At 37.9% G+C, this 25201-nt stretch overlaps 2 protein-coding genes and 1 long non-coding RNA gene across 14 annotated transcripts in view; 1 reads left to right on the top strand and 2 right to left on the bottom strand.

Annotated features, from left to right (window-relative positions):
* LOC115007836 (sodium- and chloride-dependent GABA transporter 2-like) overlaps positions 1-10384 on the bottom strand; it is a 39257-nt gene extending 28873 nt beyond the window's left edge. For 6 of the 10 annotated variants that reach the window (XM_029430843.1, XM_029430844.1, XM_029430847.1 and 3 more), the window contains exons 1-9: positions 8993-9132; positions 8500-8745; positions 7762-7896; positions 6304-6444; positions 5816-5897; positions 3959-4091; positions 2475-2609; positions 2219-2322; positions 920-1044 (exon numbers count right to left, since the gene is read on the bottom strand). In XM_029430843.1, coding sequence (XP_029286703.1) covers positions 920-1044; positions 2219-2322; positions 2475-2609; positions 3959-4091; positions 5816-5897; positions 6304-6444; positions 7762-7896; positions 8500-8728 — 1084 coding nt within the window. In that variant the 5' untranslated portion in view covers positions 8729-8745; positions 8993-9132. Of the gene's footprint in view, positions 1-919; positions 1045-1706; positions 1824-2218; positions 2323-2474; positions 2615-3958; positions 4092-5815; positions 5898-6303; positions 6445-7761; positions 7897-8499; positions 8746-8992; positions 9133-9184; positions 10017-10254 lie in introns of those variants that run through there. The other 4 variants (XM_029430846.1, XM_029430845.1, XM_029430849.1 and 1 more) reach the window with 4 other exon arrangements.
* LOC115007841 (uncharacterized) lies at positions 9138-20437 on the top strand. Its single transcript, XR_003832233.1, has 3 exons — positions 9138-9236; positions 11102-11166; positions 19940-20437. It is a non-coding gene; the product is annotated as an uncharacterized LOC115007841 (long non-coding RNA).
* Positions 15680-25155, bottom strand: frs3 (fibroblast growth factor receptor substrate 3). 3 transcript variants are annotated; one of them, XM_029430858.1, is made up of 7 exons: positions 24849-25155; positions 23487-23612; positions 23269-23357; positions 22276-22462; positions 20656-20820; positions 18968-19089; positions 15680-18885 (listed from the first exon to the last, which is right to left on the bottom strand). In XM_029430858.1, exons 3-7 carry the CDS (start codon positions 23332-23334, stop codon positions 17557-17559), a joined length of 1869 nt encoding a protein of 622 aa, XP_029286718.1. In that variant the 5' UTR covers positions 23335-23357; positions 23487-23612; positions 24849-25155; the 3' UTR covers positions 15680-17556. The 3 variants fall into 3 exon arrangements, with proteins under 3 accessions (XP_029286718.1, XP_029286719.1, XP_029286717.1); XM_029430859.1 differs by lacking the exon at positions 24849-25155 and adding an exon at positions 24451-24554; XM_029430857.1 differs by lacking the exons at positions 23487-23612; positions 24849-25155 and having other exon boundaries at positions 23269-23364.
* Positions 25156-25201: the final 46 nt, after the last annotated feature.

The following is a 25201-nucleotide window of genomic DNA, read 5'->3' as shown; positions in this document are numbered from 1 at the left end:
ATATGTGTGGATTTCTAAGACTGTTATGACTGTCCTTTTATAGTTGATCAAATATGATCAAAAGGGGGGAATGTGATAGCAATTATTATTAGGGCTGTCGAATTAATGCGTTCATTTCGATTAATTAATCACAGAAAAAATAACACGTTAAAAATATTAACGCAGATTAATAGCACTCCTAAATGCCCCTGACTTTTGGTCCGACAGCACGGAGCACGGAGCTCTGACAGCATCCGTCCCCATCGCACGGAGGTCAGAAAGCACGGAGCACGGAGCTCTGACAGCTGTACTCTGTATGACTTGTGCCTCTGAGATCTAAGAATAAAGTGTCAAAGATGAACCTGGTTTTCCCTAACTTTATTGAACATCTCACCGAGAACTTTATTATAATATAGTATTAATAATAGTAATATAATATTTACTGCAGATATTTTGGTGTCTTGTTAATTGCGGCAAACTCAATCAAAAAGATGCACTGGTGGGTTGTAAATCTTACAAATGGAAATTATGTTTCTGAAAGAAGCAGCAGTTTTATTGCAAAATTATAACCATTGTCCATGCCCAGTAAAAAAGATACAGCGCATTCATCTTTGACATAAACAGAAACATTTTCACATTAGAGATGAATTAATGAAAAGAAACATTTGCGATGGAATCAGCACAGATCCACTTCAAGATCAGATTTGATTTGTTCAGTAGCTTGATGAGTGATGACCAATGTGTCCTTCAGCACGTTTCTTAATTTAGTTTATTAATGGCTACAGTATAAACACACTAACACACATTTTTCAGCCAGTTCACTGGCTCGTATTTGTGCACAAACAACAGCTAAACACAATCTCAATATAATACTTTTTAGAGAGAGAGGTGATCATTAAATGCATGTACTGTAACAGAAGTGGTGTCATGGTGGTCTTACCAGAAGCAGCCACTTCAGATATTGGCAGTCCTTGTTCATAGGACATAAAGCCCAAAACTGAAAAGATTGCAAACCCTGCCACAAAGCTTGACCCGCCATTCACCAAACACAGAATAAACGTGTCCCTGAGAAAACAAACAAACAAAAAACTATTTAGCTAATGAATGACTCTTTGGTAATTGTGTTGTCTTGAAACTAATGGAATTGTGTAAAAATGTTACAATGAGAAGAAAACAATATAGCATGATAGAAAACTGTAAAAGTGAACATATTGTTTTGGGACAAAATGATACAGAGTCTTTGACATTTATCTACATACACATATGATGAGTGATGTAAAATAACAACATGTTGCGGATAGTCTTTGTATGGAACCAGGGGTTATTATCTGGCTTTCATTAACTCTGCTTTGATGAAGATGAAAATCATGCCTGACTAATTAAAGGCTTTTACTGTTCTGTAACTCACTTTCTTTTACTTTATTGGCCCCAAATGGCCATATTAAAAAAGACACTGTGGTAGAGAGAAAAACATGCTGAATGCAACACTGGGTCCAATTCCAATCCGGCCCCTACACCCTCCAACTCCGTGACAGAGTGAACTCTGAATCACACACAGCTGAACGAGGCCTCCTTCTTTAAGATGTAAATAAAGCGTCAAGCTTTAAAAACTACAAATTTTTAGTGGCATTTCTGCCGCTTTGTAAACCTCTTCTCGTTTTTAACGCTGATGTTTTTGAGCTTCTTCTGGGAAATGCTGATACGTAACTATGGTTACGAAAACTTACTACAGTTTCTGTTTCTGCCAGAGAGTGGGAAGTCCGTCTCGAAGCTTGCCGCTTTATTTACATCTCAAAGAAACGAGCCTCATTCAGCTGTGAGTGTGACTGCAAACTCGGTCACAGACTGGGAGGGTGTCGGGGCCGGATTAGAATCGAACCACACACTGCATCAGTTTATACCGATTTTGCCTTATATTTCTACAAACAAAATGTATGCCAGCATAATAAATGGCTATAATCACTTAACATTTGTACACATACTGTAGTGGCATTAAAAGTGAATCATTTGAATGTTTTAAATGATCAATCATCTTACTGATTGATTGAGCACTTGAATGTTTGAGGCCAGAGGTTGGGAACAATAAATATTAAAGTAGAACAACATAGCACCATCAAATATAGCATAGAAAACACAGATATTGTTATTGATTTCAGTATCTTTATCAGAACCCATGTAAATCATACATAATGCATTTAGATTTTTTTTTTAAAGCAGAAGAAAAGCAGAGAGCACTTACTTGTAACAATCATTGTTATACTGATTGTAACTTCCCAGAGCTGTCAAACTCCCCTGACAAATCCCAAAAGAGAAAAGAACTTGTGCACCTGCATCCATCCAAACCTAACAAGATGCCAAAACATAAATTAGTAAACCTGCACCACTTTAAACTGCTGTAAGAGTGGGAAAAAATATTGTGTATTTTACAGTATTTGGGTTTCCTGTGGGAGGCCATTGAGCTTGACTTATGTTGAATGTTTGACTTTATTACTTACTTGAGGGTCCACCAACCTTGTCGGGTCAGGATACAGGTAGAAAGATATGCCATCTATAGCTCCTGGTAAAGTGATTCCACGAGCCAACAGAACCACCAGCATCAGATATGGAAAAGTGGCTGTGAAGTAAACTACCTGTCAACATAAGACAAAGCCAGGTTTCTGCTTTAATGTTGTTTTAAATCACAATTGGTTCATTTGAAACTGACAAGAAGCTGCAACAGAACAGCTACATAACAAACTGAGTCACATAAAAGGAAAACATAAGTAAAGTAAATATCAAGGGGAAATTTGTGAAAAATTATTTCATGAACGTGAGGCAGACACACAATATGACACGCCTAAAATCTCTACCTGTTAATAAAAGAGCACCTGTTGTGAGTTGTGAATATATAAAATATATTTAAAAAATACTTTGAATTTCGGCGGAGGGGCACAGCATGAGCCCTCTCCACTTATGAGCCACACTATGCTGAAATAGTTAAATCAAGGCAGTGTAATTTCTCAACATGACAGAAGTCTGATATGTTTGTAGTTCTATAGTAGTACTAATCACCTGACTACTCAGGCATGTAATGCATTCTTAGTGTAAATGCAAAAACAGATCTGTTTTATGATTCAAATAAGCCTACTTACTGTTACATTGTAAAAATGCTGAAGATATGTATGTTATTGTGAGTCTGATGCTACTGTTTCACTCTGTTCTATTTGCATTTAGTATTTCATTTTATGGATATGGACTTGTTTTCAAAGCACCTTATGTATGCTTGGAAGTGTTGAGGATATAATAAACGGGGCTACTTACTGGTAATGTGGTGAATACTGTTTTATTATATTCATCTTTTTTTCTAAATGTGGGAAAACTCCTGTCTCCTTGGTTTTAAAGATGCAACATTTTGCACTTTTGTGTCAAGCCTTAGCTTTCCTATTTTTTAGTTTGGACTGGTTGCTTTCTGCAATGAATTATGATGATACAATTAAAGTGAAAAAAAGGGATGCACCTGACTAGTTAATTTCATGTATTTGTAACTATTAACACTACTGTAAATAAGAGTTATTTGTAGATTCATTGACAAGATATTGTGTGGCCCACAAACCTCCAGTGATTGTCCTATTTGGCCCACTTGCTAATGAAGTTGAATAGCCCTGAGTTACACCTTTCTGTGTTTAAATGAATATTACAACAGATAAAACAAATAATCCATACATAGGGTCTATATTATGTCTGCAATAGTGGGAGTACTTGAATTGATCCCAAAATGTTTTAATATAATTCATCCTAATAAGCAATAATAATAGGAAAACACACACACACACACACACACACACACACACACACACACACACACACACACACACACACACACACACACACACACACACACACACACACACACACACACACACACACACACACACACACACACACACACTCACTCACACTCACAATCCGACATCATCTTCTAAAGAAAGACTTTCTTTACCTTTCCAGTAGATCTCACTCCTTTCCAAACACAGAAGTAGCACAGGATCCACGCCAGTAAGAGACACAAGGCCAGATCCCACCTCAGGCTACCAATCTCCTCAATCCCTTTAGATATACCCAGCACTCGTCTCCTGAAAAGAAACACGTAATATTGCTAAAACACTGGGGACTTTGTTCTAGACTACTAATAATTTTCATAAAATAATAAAAAAAAATGTGATCATGATATTGAGTAATGAACAATGTGATTGATCACATGGTCACATTGTAGAAAACAAGCAAATATTTTTGCAGAAGTGTAAATGAGTAATGGAAATATTTCTGGATTCAGCCCTGGATAACCAAATATACATTTGAATCTGGCTTGTGTGTGAAATTATTATTTATATTCTGTCATATTCAGTTCAGCATGTAACATGGAAGAAAGATTGGAGTGTTTTTTCTCTCTGTGTTGCTGGCCAGCAAGTGTAGAGTGTCAAACTGAATCTGTTTCTCAAACAGCATCACTTGACTGAAGTCAACCTCATTAATCATAGCTAAATGGTTTGGAAATCCTCCTGTAGGTACACAACAAGTTGTCCCCTTTAACACTTACTGAAAAATGCATCAACTTTACAAGTCAAAACTTGTTTTTATCACTTTAACTACATTCATAGTGTATTGAATGTTCTACATGTTATCTTTTGAGAAAGGTTCACCATGACTTAGCAAAAGCAATGTGAGAACACTTTCACACCCTGTTTTTATGCCTTTGCTGCCAAATGTATTTGCATGTAACAGCCAATTTCTTTGTAGAATTCAAATGCTGGTGATGCATCACAAAAAATACAGTGATGTTTGTAAATTTGAAACTTTGTTCAAGAAGTAAAATATTAGTTGTTGTTTTTTAATGAAAAGTCCAAATGCCAGCCAAAATAATTTATTAAATTGGGCCAGACCATATATTTTGGTCCTGTCTTAATTGAAAGGCAGCTGACTCAGTGAAAGAACGGTCTGTTCTTGAAACATGAAACAAGACTAAAGACATGCTAGCATCTCTGTGACGCTACACTTTGAGCTAAATGCAAACTTAAGCATGCTAACAAGCCCATAATGTTGAAGCTAACATGCTTTAACATGTTAAGCATGTATCATTTCTAGGGCCTACTATGTTTTTACAATCATAATTTAGTGTGTTAGCATGCTAACATTAGCTAATTAGCAATGAACACAAAGTAGGTCTACCATAGCGGCTGATGGGAATGCCATTAGTTTTTATTAGTAGGCCTATTTAGTCATAAATTAACGTGTAAGACAAAAAAGAATAGCTAGAGGAAAAGTTAGGGGTCACCAAAGCTTTTAGAATTCATCCTGAGGGAGACATGAATGTCTATAGCCGACCACATTTCAAGACAATTCACCCAAAAGTTGGGATTACATTTATTTTTCTTGTCATCAGCATTGATAGTCTGCTCACCATGAATGTCTGTACGAAATGTGTCTGAGTTACAGTTTCAATACATGTGTTGACATTTACACTGATAAAAGGACTAGAGGGGTTGCACATATGCTAATTTTTAGGTTCATATTTTATTTTTAAAGACATGAACAACAATAAGGAACCTTTAATTATGCAAAGAGGTAGCCTACATATAGACTTCTAAAAATAAAGATCAATTATGGGCTAAGCAACATGGAAATGCAGCTCACCAGTGGCCAATGTTATACATCAATGCTATAGACTCATTACATATACAGGAACAACAAACAAAGACAAATACACAAAAACAACAGTTTGCCAATGTACCTCTAGAGTTTAGCCTCCTAAAAAATGTGACATCAGCTATTAAGGAAGACAGGTGTAAATTACACTTACTCCCAGAATTCTGTTGCAGGTGTTGTTGCGTTTGCTGTCCAATTGGATGATGCATTTGTTTTATCGAATTCAAAACAAGATTCTGAGAAAAAAACAGGAGGAGATGTAGAAGTGTAGATAAATATTTAAAAACAAAAATACATATACAGTTCTATATAGTCACCAAAAAAATAATAATCCTCAACTCTTTTATAGTTTAGTTATAGTTTTTTATAGTTATAATTTGAGCTGTGCAGGACCCTCTGTTGTGGCAGTTTCAGTTCTCTAACTGTACCTTGTGTGTGCTACAGGGCTGCTGCACTTGATCAATCAATCAAGAACGTCAGCAATGTTCCAGAAATTCTAGAATTCTAGCTTGTGGGACTTTTTATTTTGTATTGCTGCTGTTAAGAAGATATGAGGTATAAAAAAAAAGATGATGAACATGTAGACACAGACTTCTGTCTGTCATGTATGTTGTTAATTTCTGCATCTGTTTGCATGTCTACCTGTGTTCCAGGAGTTCCTGCAGCTGGCCCACGGGACCTCAGCGCTGAAGGATGAGAAGAGGTAGAAGAAGGCCCATGCCTGGATGACGATGTATGACACAGCACCGTATGCAATCACGACCTGGGTAGCGTAGCCAATTCCTGAGGAGACAGAGAAGTCTTTGTCAAAGTAGATAATGGATAATGATGGGCAACATAATACATCATAAAGCATGTTTAACATTTGAATTCCAAAAGAAAGTATTGTTATTGTAGTTCTGTCTGGGTTTGCTGGTTGGTCATGTGACCAATCAACTCACAATATCAGTGGACCATGCATGTAAAGCAAGTTGTGGTCTAGCAATAAGTCACATTGTTGCACTGGGCAACATGTTTGGGATAATCTACAGCCAGCCGTTCATTACTGTGACGTGAACCCTGACAAGATGACCATTGTGAGCAGGTATCAATTATGCAAAAGGTGGAGCACAACACTTTGTTAAGACGTTAACTCTGGGCTCTGGGGTATTTCTTTTGGTGGGAATAAAGATTTGTACACTTCATAATATGTTAAATATATATTTATATTAGAGATTTTTGGGTGTGTCTCAGACTCCGTACTAATCTCTGGGTCACATAAGATCTGATATCATGCAGTCAAGTGGTAAATGCCATGCAGCAGCAGACACACCCCTGTTTGCAACGTATCATTCAGGTAGTGAAACAGGGTCTGTAAAGACAGGTATTCATTCTCACAGCTGAGTCAGTTGACAATTGTGCTTATTGAGCTTATTTACAATGAATTACAAGTTTCTTGTTCTTAAGTTAACAACCAATTCAGTCCTGTCTGAATTATAAACTTCTGGGACTGAATAGTTATTGTTATGTTTTGTGATAGAAATGTACTTTACCATTAAGATAGGCAGAATGTATCAATCTATAAAATCAATACAGTCATAGACAAATGAGGTAAAGTAAATGTTACAGTATGTCGGTCTCGACACAGCGAGAAATATTTACATTAATAAGCCATTTAGTTCTGTACTAAGACTATTTTTAAACAAGTGTAAGAAAAGCTTTATGACATTTATTTCCTATATTTTAAAACGATATGCTATATACACATACAGCTATGCCTATACTGAGCTTGTACATATGAGCTTGAGCCTCTAATTAAACCTAATAAAATGTTTTCTTTATGTTCCAGGGTTTAAGAGATAGAGCTGTATGACCTCAATGACCTCAATCTAAAATTTGCAAACTTTCTTCAAGTTTGTTCCAAGAAATGATTAGTTTCATACTGTTTTTAATTTGAGAAATAAATAATCACAATTTTCACCCTTTATACATCCTTTTAGGTCGAAATGTAGGAAACAAGGACTTTTCTAACGACTCTTATGCTCACATTTTTGACACTACCCACACACATTTTGAACAGCCTGGGGTGTCTTGTCTCTTATGGTATTAAGATTAAGCAACCTTCGAATAAAGGGCAGAAGTGCCTCCAGCAGGTGATACATCCTTGAGATGTGAACTGTCCCATAGCCGTCTCCAGGAGGAACATTGGGATACCACAAGAGAGCAGAAACAAGACGTATGGAATCAGAAATGCACCTATAAGAAATATGAAAAACATATTAAAATACTCCTTTGCTGTTGTATCAATGTTGTTCAAGCACTGAGACTTTGATATCTTAAAAATGTTGTTTACACAATCAAATATTTCACAAGAAGGTTGTTGTTCATGGCTTTTTTGTTTTTGTTCCTTTCCATGGAAACATCTGGATACCATTAGTAGCCCACGTGGGTGCTTATAGTATTTATACCATAAAATCTGTCCCTTTAAAAAGATCAAACACTAATGTAAAGTGACTGCAGAGTTCAGGGAGGCATAGCATGACTTTCTAACCAAAGACTTTTGTACCCTAAAATGCTTTTTATTGTATTGGCTAACTTCCAAAGATGAACACAAACAATGGTCCCCTCTGTTCCCGGAGTTGCATTTGGTAACAGGAAGAAAAAAAAAGTTTCTAACTAATAAACATCTACTTTGTACAAGGCCTGAGCAACTTCCTTATCACTTAAATCTATATATGCAACGCAGTTATCTTTCCACATCTGTTGACATTACACTTTGATTAAGTGTAGCTGCTCCACATTGTGCAGACAAGGAAATGCATATATGTGTTTTGTATTTTGGCAATCCTGCTTACTTACCTCCCCCATTTTTGTAGCACAAATAGGGGAACCTCCAGAGGTTTCCCAGCCCAACCAGGGTTCCTGCTACAGCAAGCAGAAATTCCAACTTGTTCGCCCACTGGCCTCGTTCCAACAGCTGAGTCTTCTTCAACTGACCATTATCCTGAGCGGGCATTTCAAGGCTGTTTCCTTTAAGGAATTCTCTTGACATATTCAGAAAAAGTAGCAGATTAAAAGAAATGTCCATTCGCCTCCTTCACATTTCTAGGAAAAGGAGTATCAAACCTTTGTAGCTTTATAGGGTTATGTACAGAGACACAACTACTCAGCTGATTGTTTGGCAGTGCTCATAAGCTTTGTTTATTTATTTGTTGAAGTTAAGCTTGTGGGATTATCAGGAATGGAAAGTTTTCACCAGCAAGTGTTTATCAGAGAGCTGCAACTATTTAAGCACATTTTTTAATTAAAGCGATGCATTTAGCAGCCAAGTGCAAAACAAAAAGGCACTTACCCCTCCATCACGAAGCCCCCTCTCTCAAGACTTGCTTACAGTAACAGCAAACTGATCAGTATTCCTCTCAGCTGGGTGCACGGCAGGATCTCTACACAAACAACATTTCATGAGCACAGTCAGAGTGAGAAACAATGTAGCTATGGTTTCCTTTGGCTCCTCTATGACCTAATTATCCGTTGGACTGCTCACCACACCATGCCGTCTCACTTGAAAAAGTGTTTGGCTCTGACAAAGATCCAAGGTATACCACTTCCCTGCTGTATTTTTCCACTGAGACAGGAGCAGCTTGAGTCATTGAGATTAGCATTTGCTAACAACTAAACCAAATCAGCTGAGCCCCTCTGTTATACCAGTAGTCACACAAGTTCCTGTAATTGGTAGATTTGAGACATAAATCAAGCAAATGCCAACAGCCAGATAAACTTGGTTTTACTGTGTGTAGTCATATTTCTTCTCAACGTTAACATTTGCAGCTCTTTTTATTCATTGTTGTTCAATGTTAGTACTTTCTAATAATATCTTGATAACCTCCTTCTAAACCTACAGTTTGTACAACTTTATACTTAAACCCTTCCTCATTGCAATAACCTATATATCTATCATACCTGTCATTTTCTTTTTCCATCTGACTTGCTTACTACCTTAATTCTATTTTCAGTTTTTATAATATTGACTTTCTTCTTCTTGTTTTATAGTCTTCAACTTTACTGTACTTCTCCTGCTGCTGTGACTCTTCAATTTAATAATCAATAAAGTTGATTTTATCTCAGTGTTATAAATAACATCCGATATGGAGTCTGGTATGTGATACAGAAATATTCCTTTCACTTTTTGAATTGTGGTTTGTAGTGAGAGAATAATGTAATGCATTTAAACAAAAATATTTATAAATAGTAATTTGGATACATTTAATTTATATTAAAATAATGCTATTAAAATGCACATCTGAACGCAGCTAAATGTAATATTTTGGCTGACTCTTCTAGCTAGATGCGCAGCACTGAGATGGTGGGAAGATGCCCCCCACACACATTCTCAATGGCCGGAGTGTCCCCCCTCAGAATACATTGTATCAACTTTGATGATCCCTTCCCTCTAGAGTGAACCATATCAGTAAGGTTGCAGCTGGACGGCTAGACAGTGAGCTGAAAGACGCTATAAAGCACCAAATGTTGTATAGTCAAAGTCTTGCAGTGTACGGTAGGCATTACAGTTAATGGCAGGGATTTTAACACACAAAATACAAGGAGCATAATTACCATAACTGCTGGATCGGGGCCATCAGTAAAGTTAAATTTCACTAATTGCGGCAATTTACATTTCAGCTGACTCATCTACAATTCAGAAGCTACTAACACTTATCTGTTGTATCTTTCATCTCTTTTCCTTTTTAAAGTGCAGCCCCGGCCAAACTTCCTGTCTCTTCCTGTTGTTTGTTACACAGTGAAGAGGCTGAACTGTTTGTAGTGAAAACCCACCTGGGGAAACTGGAAATTTCAGATGATCATATTTCAGGGTACAAGAAATCCAACACTCAAATGGCAAACTGTAGAGCGAGTTTTATAACGCCATGCACAGGCTTTGTCCGCCTACCTGTTTTCTGTTACAACAAAATTAATTATTGAGCGCTTAAATTGCTTAAGATTAAGTTAAGATGGTATCCTCCAGACTTAACATTAGTGACGCCAAGTAGAGTAGAAACAATAAAAGCTCTGTTTTATTTGTGAGGCTCCTCCTTTGATACAATAATGATAAAACAAGACAGACATACGAACACAAGACAAGACAGCTACTATTTAAGGCATATATTTACAGTTTGCTGTAAATCTCTAGAGCTAACAAGGACCATGCTCTCTGTACATCAAATTATTAAAATTCTTTACACACTGGCAGACACTAATCACATGCTCAAAATAAGTTAATATTCAGCTGCAAAAACAATTGTGGAATAAAATCACGATTTAATTTCTGGTTTGAGCAAAAATGGAAAACATGATTATGTCCACTTGGATAATAAGTAATAAATCCTGGGCAGGTTGTTAAGCTACACAGCTCCACATACTACTCTGAATGATGTTAACACATTAACATCATTTCTCTCCTCAGGGTACAGACATCCATCACAAAGCAGTGTTTCCCAGCTGCTGGGCTTGAGGATGAATGACACAAAGGTTTGAGTATTGTATTACACACATTTAAACAGGCCCGTTTCACGTCCGTCTTCAATGTTTCCTCAGAAGATAATAAATACACCAGAGCAAACAGAGCATTTTGCCTCCAAAAGTGACCATGTTTGATCAGCCCAAACAGGTTTGGTGTTTACATATCTTTGTGTACCGAACTCATTTCTTTCTCTTAAAAATAAAAGGTCTTGTACTGTTCTGCTTGTTCAGAAGCCTGTTCTGGTATATTTTACAAAAATACTCTAGGAACACCTTAAAAAATATTTTGTAAATGTTGTAATGTTTGTACATGGTCTGAGCTGAAGAGGCACATGATCCTGGAGGGAAATGCTTTGTTTTACTCAAATACATTTATTGGTTCTTTGAGACATTAAAGGTTTGACTTAAAGAAAAAAAAAAGACACTGTTTAGTGCGCAATAAGATATTTTCATAGCTTCATTTTAATATTAGAATTACATTTACTTTTACATTTTGGACAAATCCACACTATAATTCAGGGTAAAATTCACCAAATGTCAGGCTCACTTTGTTTTTAGGACACGTGTGGGATGAAGAGTCAGATAACATACATCTCTGTGAGGAATGATTCAAGAATGAAAATGATTCAAACGTTTCTTTTTGATAGTGCAACAACTGAAGCAAATGCTTTATATTAACCTCTAATGGCAGCATGATAAGACCATCACAAAAAAAATGAACTGTAATCACTGCATACTCATTTATAAGCCATGGATGGAAACACAGAAACATACAACACACATTTTAAGAAGCTTTTGTCAAACTAAGGCAAAATAAAGAAATGTTCCCCCGTTTCAGCAAAACTATTTAGCATGGTTTAACCTTCAGCTGTGCATTCGTATCACAAGCAGAGTCTACAACAGCAGCGAGTCGTTCGAGTCTCACTCGATGAGTCAGAAAGTACCTGCAGATTCTTGTAGGTTTGACATGCTCGAGCATATTTGGCACTCATTCAATTCGTAAATTGATATAATAGTCACAAAGTTAGGCCAATGCAACCTGTATGCAAATACACAAAATTGTACAGCTCAAACCTGCACATCACCCTCTGGTGGTGATCACACCCTCGTACCAGACAAAAACAAACCAGATTAAAAAAAAAACTAAAACACATAATAATAAAGAGATATTACAGTTTTCTGAGATTTATCTCATAGCATGGACAGGAAGTTGAGGTTTTACAATATGTCCTTTATGATGTTATGTATTTTTGAAGATGATACAGAATCACTTAAGAGATGATGACGATGAAAAACCACTGATGAAGATGATGTGTAGCACTCTGGTGCAAACCGTGTTGCTGGCCTTTCTCTCTGTTCTTGCTATATTCTTGTAATCGGACTAACTTTACACATTTTGAGTCGTTACAAATTGGAAAAGTATACAAAAAACCCAAAGAAATCTCTGAAAGGAATTTTATTTTCACATTCTTCAGCACTATGAGAAGAAATGGCAGCTGATGAGGAATCATGAAGTGCACCGTAGCCACGTGATATTATAATGACAAACACACTCTCTTACTCTTAATGAACATTATATGCTTGAGAACATATTGATTCAACACCTTTCAGTCACACTGAGTTTGGCTATTTTTTACTGCATCTCCTAAACCACTAGACAGATTAATAAATCATGACTCATGCAATCTCAACAAATGGTGAATCAATAAATTCTAATGTCAACAATAGTTTAACATTTTTGGAGCTATGCTTCAGATATTTGCTTTCTTGCCATGACTCTCATTTAGTATTAATAAAAAAATAACTATGTGCCAAAATATTTCATGACGGGAGGGAGTAACTTCCACATAAGATCACAATTGAATGTTTTTACACATTTTTAATAGATTAAGCAAAGGAGATAACATGTTAAGAGAGTTTTAAAAGGTACCGATAGGCAGATTTTAAGTCAGGCTAGACCTTGGTCAATGATGATGAAACTTTGTGAAAACTCCCGACCACCTATCATAGCATTAACCATCTTGCGAGAGTTTTGCAAATCGAAGATTTCCATCTAGACACGACCCTTTGCCGTTTCCCCGATTCCTTTCTTCCTGCTAAGCTAAGCTAAGTTAAGCTAACCGTCTGCGAGATGTAGCCTTATATTAAGCGCAAAGACATGAGTGGCATCGATCTTCTGATCTAACTTGGCTAACTTGGCTAGAAAGTAAGCATGTCCTCCAAAAACAAAACATTCCTTTAAACAGATATGATTTTTAAAATACAGTATGGTGTAAAACAATCAGGAGTTGGCACTTTTTTTCAAATACAACTTCAAGTATGAAATGCAACTTGAAGCATTAAACTACTTTGACTAAAGCCTATTTCAACTTTGTCAGTCTTAAAATGTTCAACAGGCGGTGTTTTGTTTTTTTACAACAGGCCGCCCTCACAAACAGCGATGAAAATGTTTCTCCAGCTTGAATATGAAAGGCACAGTGAGAAATGCATTGTAATGGTCTAAATATTCATGTTTGTACAGTAAACACAGAGCAAGCCCTCTTGTTAAACAACCCATTCAATAAATCCCGTTTGAGGAACTTCATGACAGGAGTTCTTATCTCGACTTGTCGCTTCTGGCCCTGCATGTACCCATGAGCGCTTCTTTATTAGTTGTACAAAGAGACCTGTGTGAATTATGCCTTCAGCATAAAAACTGTAGGTTATTGAAATAGCATCAATGCCGAGCCAATCACAATGAGTTATGGGATGAACTCAAGTTCAAAAACATGAGCGTTTTTTTGGAAAAACAATTCTTTAACACATCTATTTATTTTGATTATTAATCAGTAAACACAGGAGTATGTGATAATGATGCCGTAATCACTGGTTTGGTTGGTGGTGAGGTTACTGCGTTATAACAAAGATAGTTAACACGTTTTCAACATGGATTCTTTTTTTTAATGACTATAAAAAACCACATGTAACAATATTCTGAGAAATTAGATGAAACACTTTCTGATTCTGTATGAAACATGTCCACTGGTTTTAAAAGTTCAATACAATAAAATTGAATTTAAGTACTGGCAATGGTCACCTACTGTATGGCACTGTTAAGGTGAGTTTAAGCAAACAGTGTCTGACAATCAAGAAAACAGGCATCTTTTTTTTTCTTTTTTTGCTGTCATAGCTGAAATGGTACTATGAAGATTGAAAAGTAAACATCGTACCTGGAAATAAAAATAAGACTGCTGATTCACAGAAGAACAGGCGATTAAATACATTAAGCCACAGTTCTATAGACTACTATTTCAATTTCACACTTCACACATTGGTCTGATTTGAAATCGACAAAACAATAATTCACCTATTATTGCAAAAATGTAAACATCCTTTCAATGTATCATGACAATATCTTTGCAAATACAGTCAAAAATGTCTGCTAAAAGTTGGCCTTTTCGTTATAGAAGAGACTCCTTTCAAACAAAAATACAAACTATTAACTTTTGATTTTGGGTTATTTAAAGCTTCTGTGGGGAATGTTCATCAGAAACTAAAACTCTCACATTATTGTTGCCGTCAAACCAAGAGATCTGAAATGATAAGTCGATCAAGCACTTGCCGAGTAAAACTGTCAAACATTTGCAGGATTTTCTAGCTTTTCTCTGTTTAACATTACTGTAAATGGATTATTATTTTGGATTTTTGGATTGTTGGTCAGACAAAATGAGAAATTTAAATTAGATCACCTTGTGTTCAGGAAAATGATGATTGATAATTAAATGAATCGTTAGTTGGTGTCCAACAAACCCATGAACAAGTCATAAAATGCTAATATCTTCATCTATCACATAAAATGAAGACATTAGTAATAGTTAGATCAATGCCAAACATCTGCTGGCTGCATAGGACTTTTTCAGTTTTATATCATTGGAAATTTTATATCTTTGAATTAGGAAGCTGGTGTGCATTTTCTGACATTTTATTGACTGAACAATTTTGGTTAATATGTTAAAGTCATAAAATGAAAATGCACTTTCACTGCATCTAGCTTTTCTCTGACTGCCTTTAACAGCTTTATATCATTCTAAATTAAAAACTAAATTAAAAATAAGTAATGTCAAATAACTATCTATAAAACAATGATCAGAAGCAACAATCACAAACTTGAAGCTGTTTTTTTCCAAGTATGAATTTGAAGTTTCATGTCACACAGAAGCCATAAAACCCTCCTACTCAGAAGTTGAGAATTTGTATTTGCGTCCCCCATATTGAGCTCTTGAACGCTCTGTTCAAACTACACCTAAATGCCACAATCTGTAAATCTTCCTCCGTCAGCTGAAAATATCACCTTGATATGAGCGCTCAACATAAAGATGACAGCATCAGTGTGCCTGTGCTCCTCTCATACCAGACAGCCAGTTTGTGAAGAAAACAATTGATGAAATTAAATATCTGCCAAATAAAACATTCTCTGAAATTGTACATTTTATATATATATATATATATATATATATATATATATATATATATTTCTACTGCTCAGAAAAAATCTCAGAAGAAAACAATAATGCTACTTCTTTTAGCAATTAACAATATGGTAAAAGATCTGACATTACATAGGTTCAAAGACATAAGTACCTGTAGCTTACACGGGCTACTCTTAGTATGTACATGTAGCAGCATAAAACCACCCTGGCTGTGATTATCAGACTACAGGATAACCATTCTTATATCTCGCTCCCAAATGGCTGTCGATGTGGATGAGGTGGTATGTGCAGGTTTTGCAGTTTTAATTTATTCTTAAAAATATTGATCTTTTATTTATTCTTTAAGTTTGTCTCCCGACCCTTATCACCTCATGCTTCTCTGTACTATTGTTTTTCGACAAATCCTAATGGCACGTTTGAATTTATTCATCACAAAGTTTGCAAATAAGTTTTGGCACTTAAAATATAAATAGTCTTTCTTTCTTTGTTTTCTCTTCTGTTTTTTTAATATAACTAAGCACAGTTATAACAGTAATACACCAGAGTCCAGTGATCATTTGAGGTGAAACTTTGGTCTCCATTTTACCAACTGGATTACAAAACGCTGGTCGTCACATGGATAACAAACTTATTACAATTGGAAATAAAAGAATGAATAAATAAATAAATAAATAAATAAATACCTGACTATGGTTGATAAACAGCCACAAAAATCTCCACTGAATGACTTTGCGACATACTTGATACTTGATTTAAAAACAGACCATTCACACCTGACAAATTATAGATCCAGCACTTTTTACGTGAGGTTACAGCTTAATGCCACTATTTGAGGTTGTCGATGTCCTCATCAAAACATGTAAATAAATCCCATCTACGATGCAGACTAAGAATGTCCATGAAATATTGGGCCCCATGCTTTTGGTAGAAAGGACACGGTCAAACGTGTGGCTCCATTGGCGAGTAGAGACAAAAGAGCGTTTCAGTGGCCCAGGGTCAAAAGTGCAATGTGACAAGCGTAAACCGCGCGTACCTCCTGCAGGTCTGGGATGATGTGCAGGAGGGTTGATTGAAGATGATATGCTACTTTTTAATTTGCTGCATGTGGATAGGAGGGAGCCAAAGCTCGTTTAATCCATGTGTGCTACTTTTACCATCATTCAGTTTAGTATAATTCTGCAAATTCACCATCTCTTCTGTCCATTTAATTCAAATCTTCTTGGACTGGACAAAACTATTCCCTAAAATATGATAAAATACAATTCCATAGGATTGTGTGCAAAATGGTCTATAGGCATATAGTAACAAATAATGGTCTCTTATTAGCCACAATGTTAGACTTAGATGCTTGTGATGAGGTATGAATATTGGTCAGTATCTTGGAGGAACCATTAACCTTCATGCCAATAACTACTCTACTTCTTCTGTAATGAGAGCCGCATTTTTGACTCATCTTGTTTAAGTATAAAACCTCATGGATGTAGAATAAGAGATGGAAACAATAATATGTGTGAGTGGAGATGAGTTTACGAATAAAACTTTGCTAAAACAGTATGGCAATGACTGCTTCCACTGAAAACAGAGGTCTCATAGCTAAGCATAAAATCATGTATATATTTATATACATGATTTTATGCTTGTATATAAATATCCAGCAAACAGTATTTGCAGTAAAAACTGCCAATTTCTCGAGAGAGCTTCACACCACATATCTAATAAATAACACAGAATAAAATGGCAAATTCTCCTCAGAGATTTCTCATTTCCTTTTATATGCACAGATAGGTTTCAGTAAGTTTCTAATTAGGTACCTGTACTGTATTAGTCAGCCCGACACTTGAATGGATGGATGACAGTGAAGGGTCCAGTGTGCTAAGATGAGGATAAGCCTTCATCTGTCTTCATCGTTCCTCTTCAGTTTGAACACCGTTTACAGAGGCAGGTCTGTGCTGTTGTGGCGAGTCTTTCTGGAAGTCCCATCATCCCTGGGCAGAGCTTTCTGCAGGTTTGACATGGCAGCGGTCTTCTCTATGTCAATGATTGCGTAGCATTCACTGCGCCGGGGTGCCTGTGGGCCACATTTTTTGGGTGGTAGGCGCTGGTGCTGCGGCTGGGTCTGGGCAACCCCGCTGCTGAGGGCTTGGCAGGGAGGTTCTCCCTCTAGTTCCACCTGGATGTAATTCAGCTGCCGCGATGGAGGCATATGGCCGTGCTCACAGCCTCCAACCCCTGACCTCGATCGTCGGCGGAAATCAAAGCTAAATATTCTCCCCCCTCTGTCTGACTGACACGGCCGCGGATGTGGGGGGCAGGCGTGTCGGAGCCTGGTCGGCTGGACCTGCTCTGTGTTGACGTAGTTCTGCATGGCATCTCTGTGGATGCCCCGACCATCCTGGTGGTACCCGTTGGGTGTCCCAGGGCCTTCTGAGAACTCATACTCATCAAAGTCTTCCTCTTCTTCCTCGTATTCCTCCTCATCCTGCTCATCATCTTCCTCGTCCTGTTCGTCATCCCGCTGCAGAGCTCTGTACTCCCACACCGGCGGCAGAGAGGGAAGGTTCTCGTAGTTAAGCAGAGCTGTCCGACGATGACCTCCGCCCATGCCCCTCTCGCAGGCGTAGCCCTGCGGGGGTAGAGACGACGGGCCGAGGGCATGTGGGTGCAGGAGGGAGTGGGTGTGACTGTCCCCAGTGCTGCTGCTGCTGCTTGAACCCACAGACTGAGACACGCTGCTGGGACTCAGCCGCTGCTTCCGACCACTTGATGTTGATGTTGGGTTGATGTTCTCGTAGGTGAGTTCGACGCTCTGGCAGCTGCCCGGGTGCTCGAGACACGGGTGCCGGTGTGTGTGGTGATGGAAATGGGGATAGGAGTGAGAGTTGCACAGGTGCATAGAGGGCTCGTCTCCCTCCGTCTCTGAGCCTGTGGCACCCTCTACTGACTGAAGGTTGTGAGGATTGTGCCCATGCCTGTCCCGCTCTCTGTCCCTATCCCTCTCCAGCAGATGGCGTTGAGCAGGAGTGGGGCCCAGCATGAATTTGACCTCCTGCGAAGACGGCTGCAAGAACACCTGAGGATCGTTATGTTCCTCCAGGGGACAGCACCGCAGGTTAGACTGCGGATTTCCTTGGACCCCGACAGGCATGGCTCCTCGGGCTGTTTCAGGGAAAGAGGTTGGCCGCACCTCAGGCAGGGAGTGCACACAGTGACGCATAGAGAGATCCCCCTCCATACTAACAGTATTTACATAGGTGTGGGTCTGTTGAGGGTAAAAAAAAACAGGGTCAAGCTGTGAACAAGCACAAATACAGCGAACTTTAAGGAGCAAGAATAAGTCTTACCTGGTCTTCCAAACCCATGAGGCCATGTCCATGATCATCAGCAAGAGAGGGTTGGGAGGAATCACCTCTGATTGGATAACCAGGGAATCCATTGGGAAAGGCCTGGACAGGGAACGCTGGAGCTGCAAACACATTTATGTGACAATATAAGTACCTTTGTATTTATATAGAACTTTTAAAACACACAGTTAAAAAAGTGATTCACACTCACAAACAAAACATATACATGAATTAAGTAAAAATAGATTACAATATAAAACACAGAATAATGATAAAAACAAACAACAAAGCCTTCCTCAAGTTGGACATATGACGTATACCAAGTAACAGGCATCATTCAGTCATTAACTTACTCCATACAGTCTCAGTTTCCATGTTAGTTCATATTTTAACCAATAAATATGATCAAACTCCACCATTAGTTTAAGCACATTAAGGTTTGTTAGTCAGCAAAAATATTTGATGTGTAGGAATTTTGAATAATGCATTAATAAATTATTGTTACTGTAACATGTTGCACAATACCATCTACATTTACTATAAAAACTATGTATCTATTATAAGGTGCAGGTTGTTGAGCTTTTATTGCACAGACTAAAACCATTAAGATCAGGTGCTATATGCTTTGTAAGCCACCAGATGTCACTGTGTTTGCTGCGTTTGAAGCCCCAAAGCTTCTAATCTTTTTTGGCACAAATAGAAAGAAAGCCCCAAAGCTTCATAAGGCATAATTTGCCCGTTAGTAGTTTTAGATTGAAATCATGAATTGAAAAATATATGTACATACTCGCATATATATATATATATATATATATATATATATATATATATATATATATATATATATATATATATATATATATATATATATATATATATATATATATATATATATATATATATATATATATATATATATATATATATATATATACACCTTTTTATCCAAAGTGCTTTACAATTTGTTCTCAGGTTCAGTGTTTTGCACAAGGACTTGTGGACAGGAGGAGCTGGGGATCGAACCACCAACCCTGAGACTACTCTCTACCTCCTGAGCCACAGCCACCGCATACGATTCAACTTTTAAAACAGGTGAGCTACAGTTCACAATGTTTTCATATGAGAATTTTGTCACACACAGAATTCCCGCAAGTTATTAAACATCAAATTCAAGGTCTTTTCAAGGACTTTCCAGGATCAATTCCATCAAATTCAAGTACTGAATGCTGCATATTTTGAGACCATTTTGGGATCAAGGTTAATTACTGTCACAACACTAATTAACAGAGGCAAAATAACTTCAATTTCTATTCTTGCAAGAAATATATAAATTCAAGCACTTTTAACGACCCTAAGTTTAGTTATGTCTATTTTCAAAAACTTTCAAGGCCTTGATTTTTTTCCCCTCAACTTGTTCAAGGACCTGTGGATATCCAGAGGATATTATAGACATAATGGCAACTTCTCACTCAGGCCATATAAAGCTTCTTTGGCTGTAGTCTGTGTCTACCTTTGTGACTCAGTAGGTTCAGTTTAACCTGTGTCCACTAATAACTTAAAAGAATCCTGCTAAATGTACTGCTGTATTGCTGCATGCAAGTTCTACAATTAATCTCAAGTGTATAATTAGCTGTGTGTGTGTGTGTGTGTGTGTGTGTGTGTGTGTGTGTGTGTGTGTTGTGACTCACTGTTGGGAGTCTGGGGTGTGCGAGACATTTCCATCTCTGGTGTGTGACCACTGCGACTCATCATCATCATCGACTCTTCCACCACGTTGATGCTGTTACATTGCATCAGCTCCTGAAGCAGATTGAAGATCTCTTCTGCCCGGGAACACTTGAATGCAAAGATGCCTAATCAAACAGGCAAAATAACAGCATTGTTAGGCTACAATTAGTAATTAATAACAATGAAAAGACAAGGAATGCCGTGGCTGTGCACGTTACATCATAGTTACATAAATGATTTAGAAATGCTGATAACACACCATACCAATAAATAATCAACTGACAATTTTGCTTTATGTTTACAAAGCTATATTTTGTCCTTCTACTTCTGGAAAAATGTTCCTGTGGCTAAATATTTATCGTACATGCACAATATGTAATTTTCTGGCACTAGGGGTCTCTCAATCAAATCAATGACAAAAGACGGAGTTTAATGGCGTCATGAAGTAGCGTGGGATCATGCAGTCTTTGCAGTCAGCTCCTCCAGGTTAGGATTCCTTCATTGTTCATCGTTGGGAGGTTTTTACCAGGAGCCCAATTATCTACAGAGGGCACCAAAGGATATTTGTGTCTTTTGGGGTGATCACAGATGTTTAAGGGGCCAGCATACTCCTCAAGATCTGCTTATCAGATGATCAAATAGCTTTGGAAACTCCCCTCCACACACACACACACACACCTTTCTGACATTGTATTAAGGGGGGGGGGGGATGCGCTCAACTATTTCTGTAGCTTTCCTTAATCCGACAATCCAACATTCAACCCCACTTCACGCAATGATTGGCCAGCTGAGTAGAGGTGAGAAAGTAGCCAGGGTTTGAACTTCTCCCTCAAGCCCTCTTTTTTTATTCTTAACACAACTATTTATTTCAATTTTCAAGCCTACCGAGTGCAACACTATGAATGTCTTCCAATCATATACACTCACATACACAACACACTAAAACGATATTTAGAAGATTATTATTATTGTTGCATGATTAATTAAAATGTCTTTCTCTGCTCATTCCTTTCTACTAATTGATTTACTTATTCATCCCCTCATTGTTTTTCTTTCTATCGTGTCTTTCCGTTATCTTCCATATTCAAAAAGCTTTCTCTATAAACAATTTAGATTTCTGACTTGGACAAGTCTTGCTAACTAGTTTAAATGTGTATAATTCGACCCTCACAGTTGTACTAAAAGACGTCTTTGTGCTCCTGTGGGTAAATGTCACAGAACATTGTAGAAGTTGTCAAACAAGACGAGAGAAGATGAAAAGATTCAGACAGGCTCTTGTGTTGGTTGTCCTTCACTATGACAAAGAGTTGCTGCACCAAACACTAATTTTGGTTCCCGACACTCTACAAATAAGCCTTTTTCACAACACCAGGATCCTGAAACTGAAGCAGCTAAATGGAATTTAGCCATCACTCATTTTATTATTCACACCTGTGCTTTTCCTACTGTGACATGTCAAAATATCTTCAGTGGAAAAAAAAAATACTTGTAAGCACAAATGGTTAAAATAGTACATATAAATAGAAAACATCATCATGACTCTACAGCTGTGTTACTGAAGCAGAGAAACAGTTGCTTACCCTGCCCAGTCTGACAGCGACGACCGCTCTCAAAAGAAAAGAGGTTGGAGTCGTAGCCGTAGCGTCGCAGGCAGAGATACGGCCACCGAATGGCGTCTCTCTTACGTGTGTGGAGAATGAGCTCGGTCTGGGTGAGCTCCATGATCCCAGAGCCCAGCTCGTTGCCCTCATCGTCCACATTGGTGACCTAGGACAGGGAGAGGAAATATAACATGAAGAGAAGGAATTGTAAGTGCAGATTACTGCAATACACTGTAAAATACTAGGGGTGTTTCGATCCGGATCGATTTATCAATTCAATTATCAACATTTCAATATCGTTGATATACATATCGTCATCTTTAAAATACGCCTTTATTTTGACATTCCCATGGCATGTCTGTGTCACTATTTCCATCCTACCAGACAGATAATGATGAGCAGCCGAGAAAATGACAGCAAGGATATCTACTTCTCTCTTGGGAACAAATCAGCAGTGTGTAAAAAATTTTTGGATTTTGGAGAAAAGACGGCTCAACACACAAAGCACATCGCAAAGGTCGGGTACCTCAAAAAGAATCACGGCATGGACGCTTGTGCTAGGGTAAAACATAAAATAAACATTTTCACTTAAACATGAGAAATGTGGCCCTTTATAGTGAACAACAGAAGGTGTATATTTTTAATTCTTTTTGTTAAAGAAAATAGATCGTTTTTGATTTCCATGCCTGTAAGAGCCCAGTAAAAAAATTATCAAACCAAAATTGTAGTTTGATTATGTAATATTGATTACAGACCCCTGATGTTGGATATGGATATATTGTATTGTGATGAAACTTGTGATTTACACCCCTATTAAATACATTAGCTTATTACAGCATAATGACACATGGAAACAAACTATACAAGTAGTGGTGTTTTACTGGTGATTACCAGTCCAAAGATCAAAACACAAAATCACACAACAGATCTGAAGAAATGTGTTGAATTTAAAGTTTAAGTGGGAATATTTACCTTAAATTTGGTGAGATGGTTGTCTCGGATGGGGTCTCTGTACAGACAGCTCCAACAGCTCCCCATAGCTTCAGCAGGCCAGCTGAAACCTGCCATGGAAGCGAACATCATCACCAACGAACATTTACAATATCAACAATTTGATGCCAGTTATCCAACTCAGACAACACAACACTGAACATCCAACTTCAGGAAACAGGCACACACAAACGTCTTACTCAGTCCAGGCCATCAGTGTAAAGGGATTCACGTATCAATCCCAGGATCTTCGACTGGGCATCGTCATCACAAGCCAATTAGTTTGTTGGACTGACATCTTCAAGAGAAGCATCATGTTCTCCCCCCTGAAAGTGTCAACAACACTCAGGTTTAGACATGTAGACAAATATCAAATATAATTTTTGCTCATTTTAGCTCAGGGCATCCTGAACCTGTTGCTCATCATTTTTCCTCTGTTACCTCTCTACTATCGGATGTCAAAATAAAATGTCCAGAAAAGCCTTCAAAATTAACAATAGAATAGGAACATTTTAAATCATGATACCAATAATTTAAAAGTATGACTTTTTAGTGACAATTGAGAGTTTGTAAACGTGTCCCTGACTGTTAACATTAGGAAATATCCCCCATAGCTAATAATGGAGTAAATGTCTGTTATGTTGCTATGATTACAAATACGGTATGCAGATTTTAAACTGAGCACTTGTATTGGTTTATAACCTGAGTTGAGATATGGCCGGATCAAGAAAAGAACAAATGGTGCATCCCTATTTAAAAAGCTAATAAGTGGACCTTTGAGTTTTGAGAATACAATTTTTCTGTCTCCTATGTAAAATCCCAAATTACCAAAACATAATACAACAAATTATTATAAGAATAATATCCAATTATATTTTTTAAAAGGAAAGTCTCTTTGCTGTAAAGTTATTACTGGAAATCACAAACTGTGCATGTGCATCTTCAGATCAGGATTAAAACAAAAACAAAAACTGGATTATCAAAACAAATATTCAAAAACAATTTTACACATCGCTGCTTTAAATCTAGAAACTAAACACACAACGTCTCCTGTTTCTTGAGCTCACACCATTGACTATCCTGTGATTTGTATGCTCCTTGTCACCAGGCTCACACAGCCCTACAGATTTCAGATCAACACCGCCGCATTATGTGTGCTCTAACCTGGGCCTCCACATCTGACTGGAGATGCCAGGCTGGACTCCACACCACCAATTCACAGCTACCTTGAATCAATGTAGGCTAGGCTACATTACACACACTTCTCATACATGCCCAGTGATTGAATGGGTTTTCCCTCCATTCTGGGCTATTTACAGCACAAAAATCACAGCCTTTTGCTCAATTAGCCAAGCCGACGCAGAGCCCACCAAAACAAGCCGAGAGCGAGGCTTCATCTGCCGCGTCAGTGTTTGGAGACCTCGGCTCAGCCACCGTGGAACCAGCACACTGACACTAAATGCACAACGACGCGGTTCAATGACCATTTATTCTCATTGGTGTGAAGATACAATAGCGTGAGCACATAGCAGTCAGGACGACAGCGATGGTTTGCTACTCACATGTCTGGCACGGATTTTTTTTATATTAGCCCTAATGCGAAATAGGCATTGAGACAGCGATTAGGAATCGGCGGCGGCTGCTGCTGCTGGTAGCGGGATGTGGCACTTGCACGGCAGAGACGCGGATAAAAGATGCAGTGAGAGCAGTAAAAAAAATTGTTATTTTTTCCTCCTATTACGCCCCCCTACTGCAGCACGGGCCTCTGCCTGTATGACATTTCCCAAGCAGCTGGGGTGAGAGTTCACCGCCAGACAACGAGGGCTGAGAGAGCCGACAAGAAGGTAGGAAACGCTGGAGGACCAGAGAGGAAAGGTGTGCCTGGCTGACTGGGAGGAGGGGCGAAAATAACAGT

Source organism: Cottoperca gobio, chromosome 5 (assembly GCF_900634415.1).
Source record: "Cottoperca gobio chromosome 5, fCotGob3.1, whole genome shotgun sequence".
Lineage (NCBI taxonomy): Eukaryota > Metazoa > Chordata > Actinopteri > Perciformes > Bovichtidae > Cottoperca > Cottoperca gobio.
This window is presented reverse-complemented; position numbering and strand designations above follow the sequence as displayed.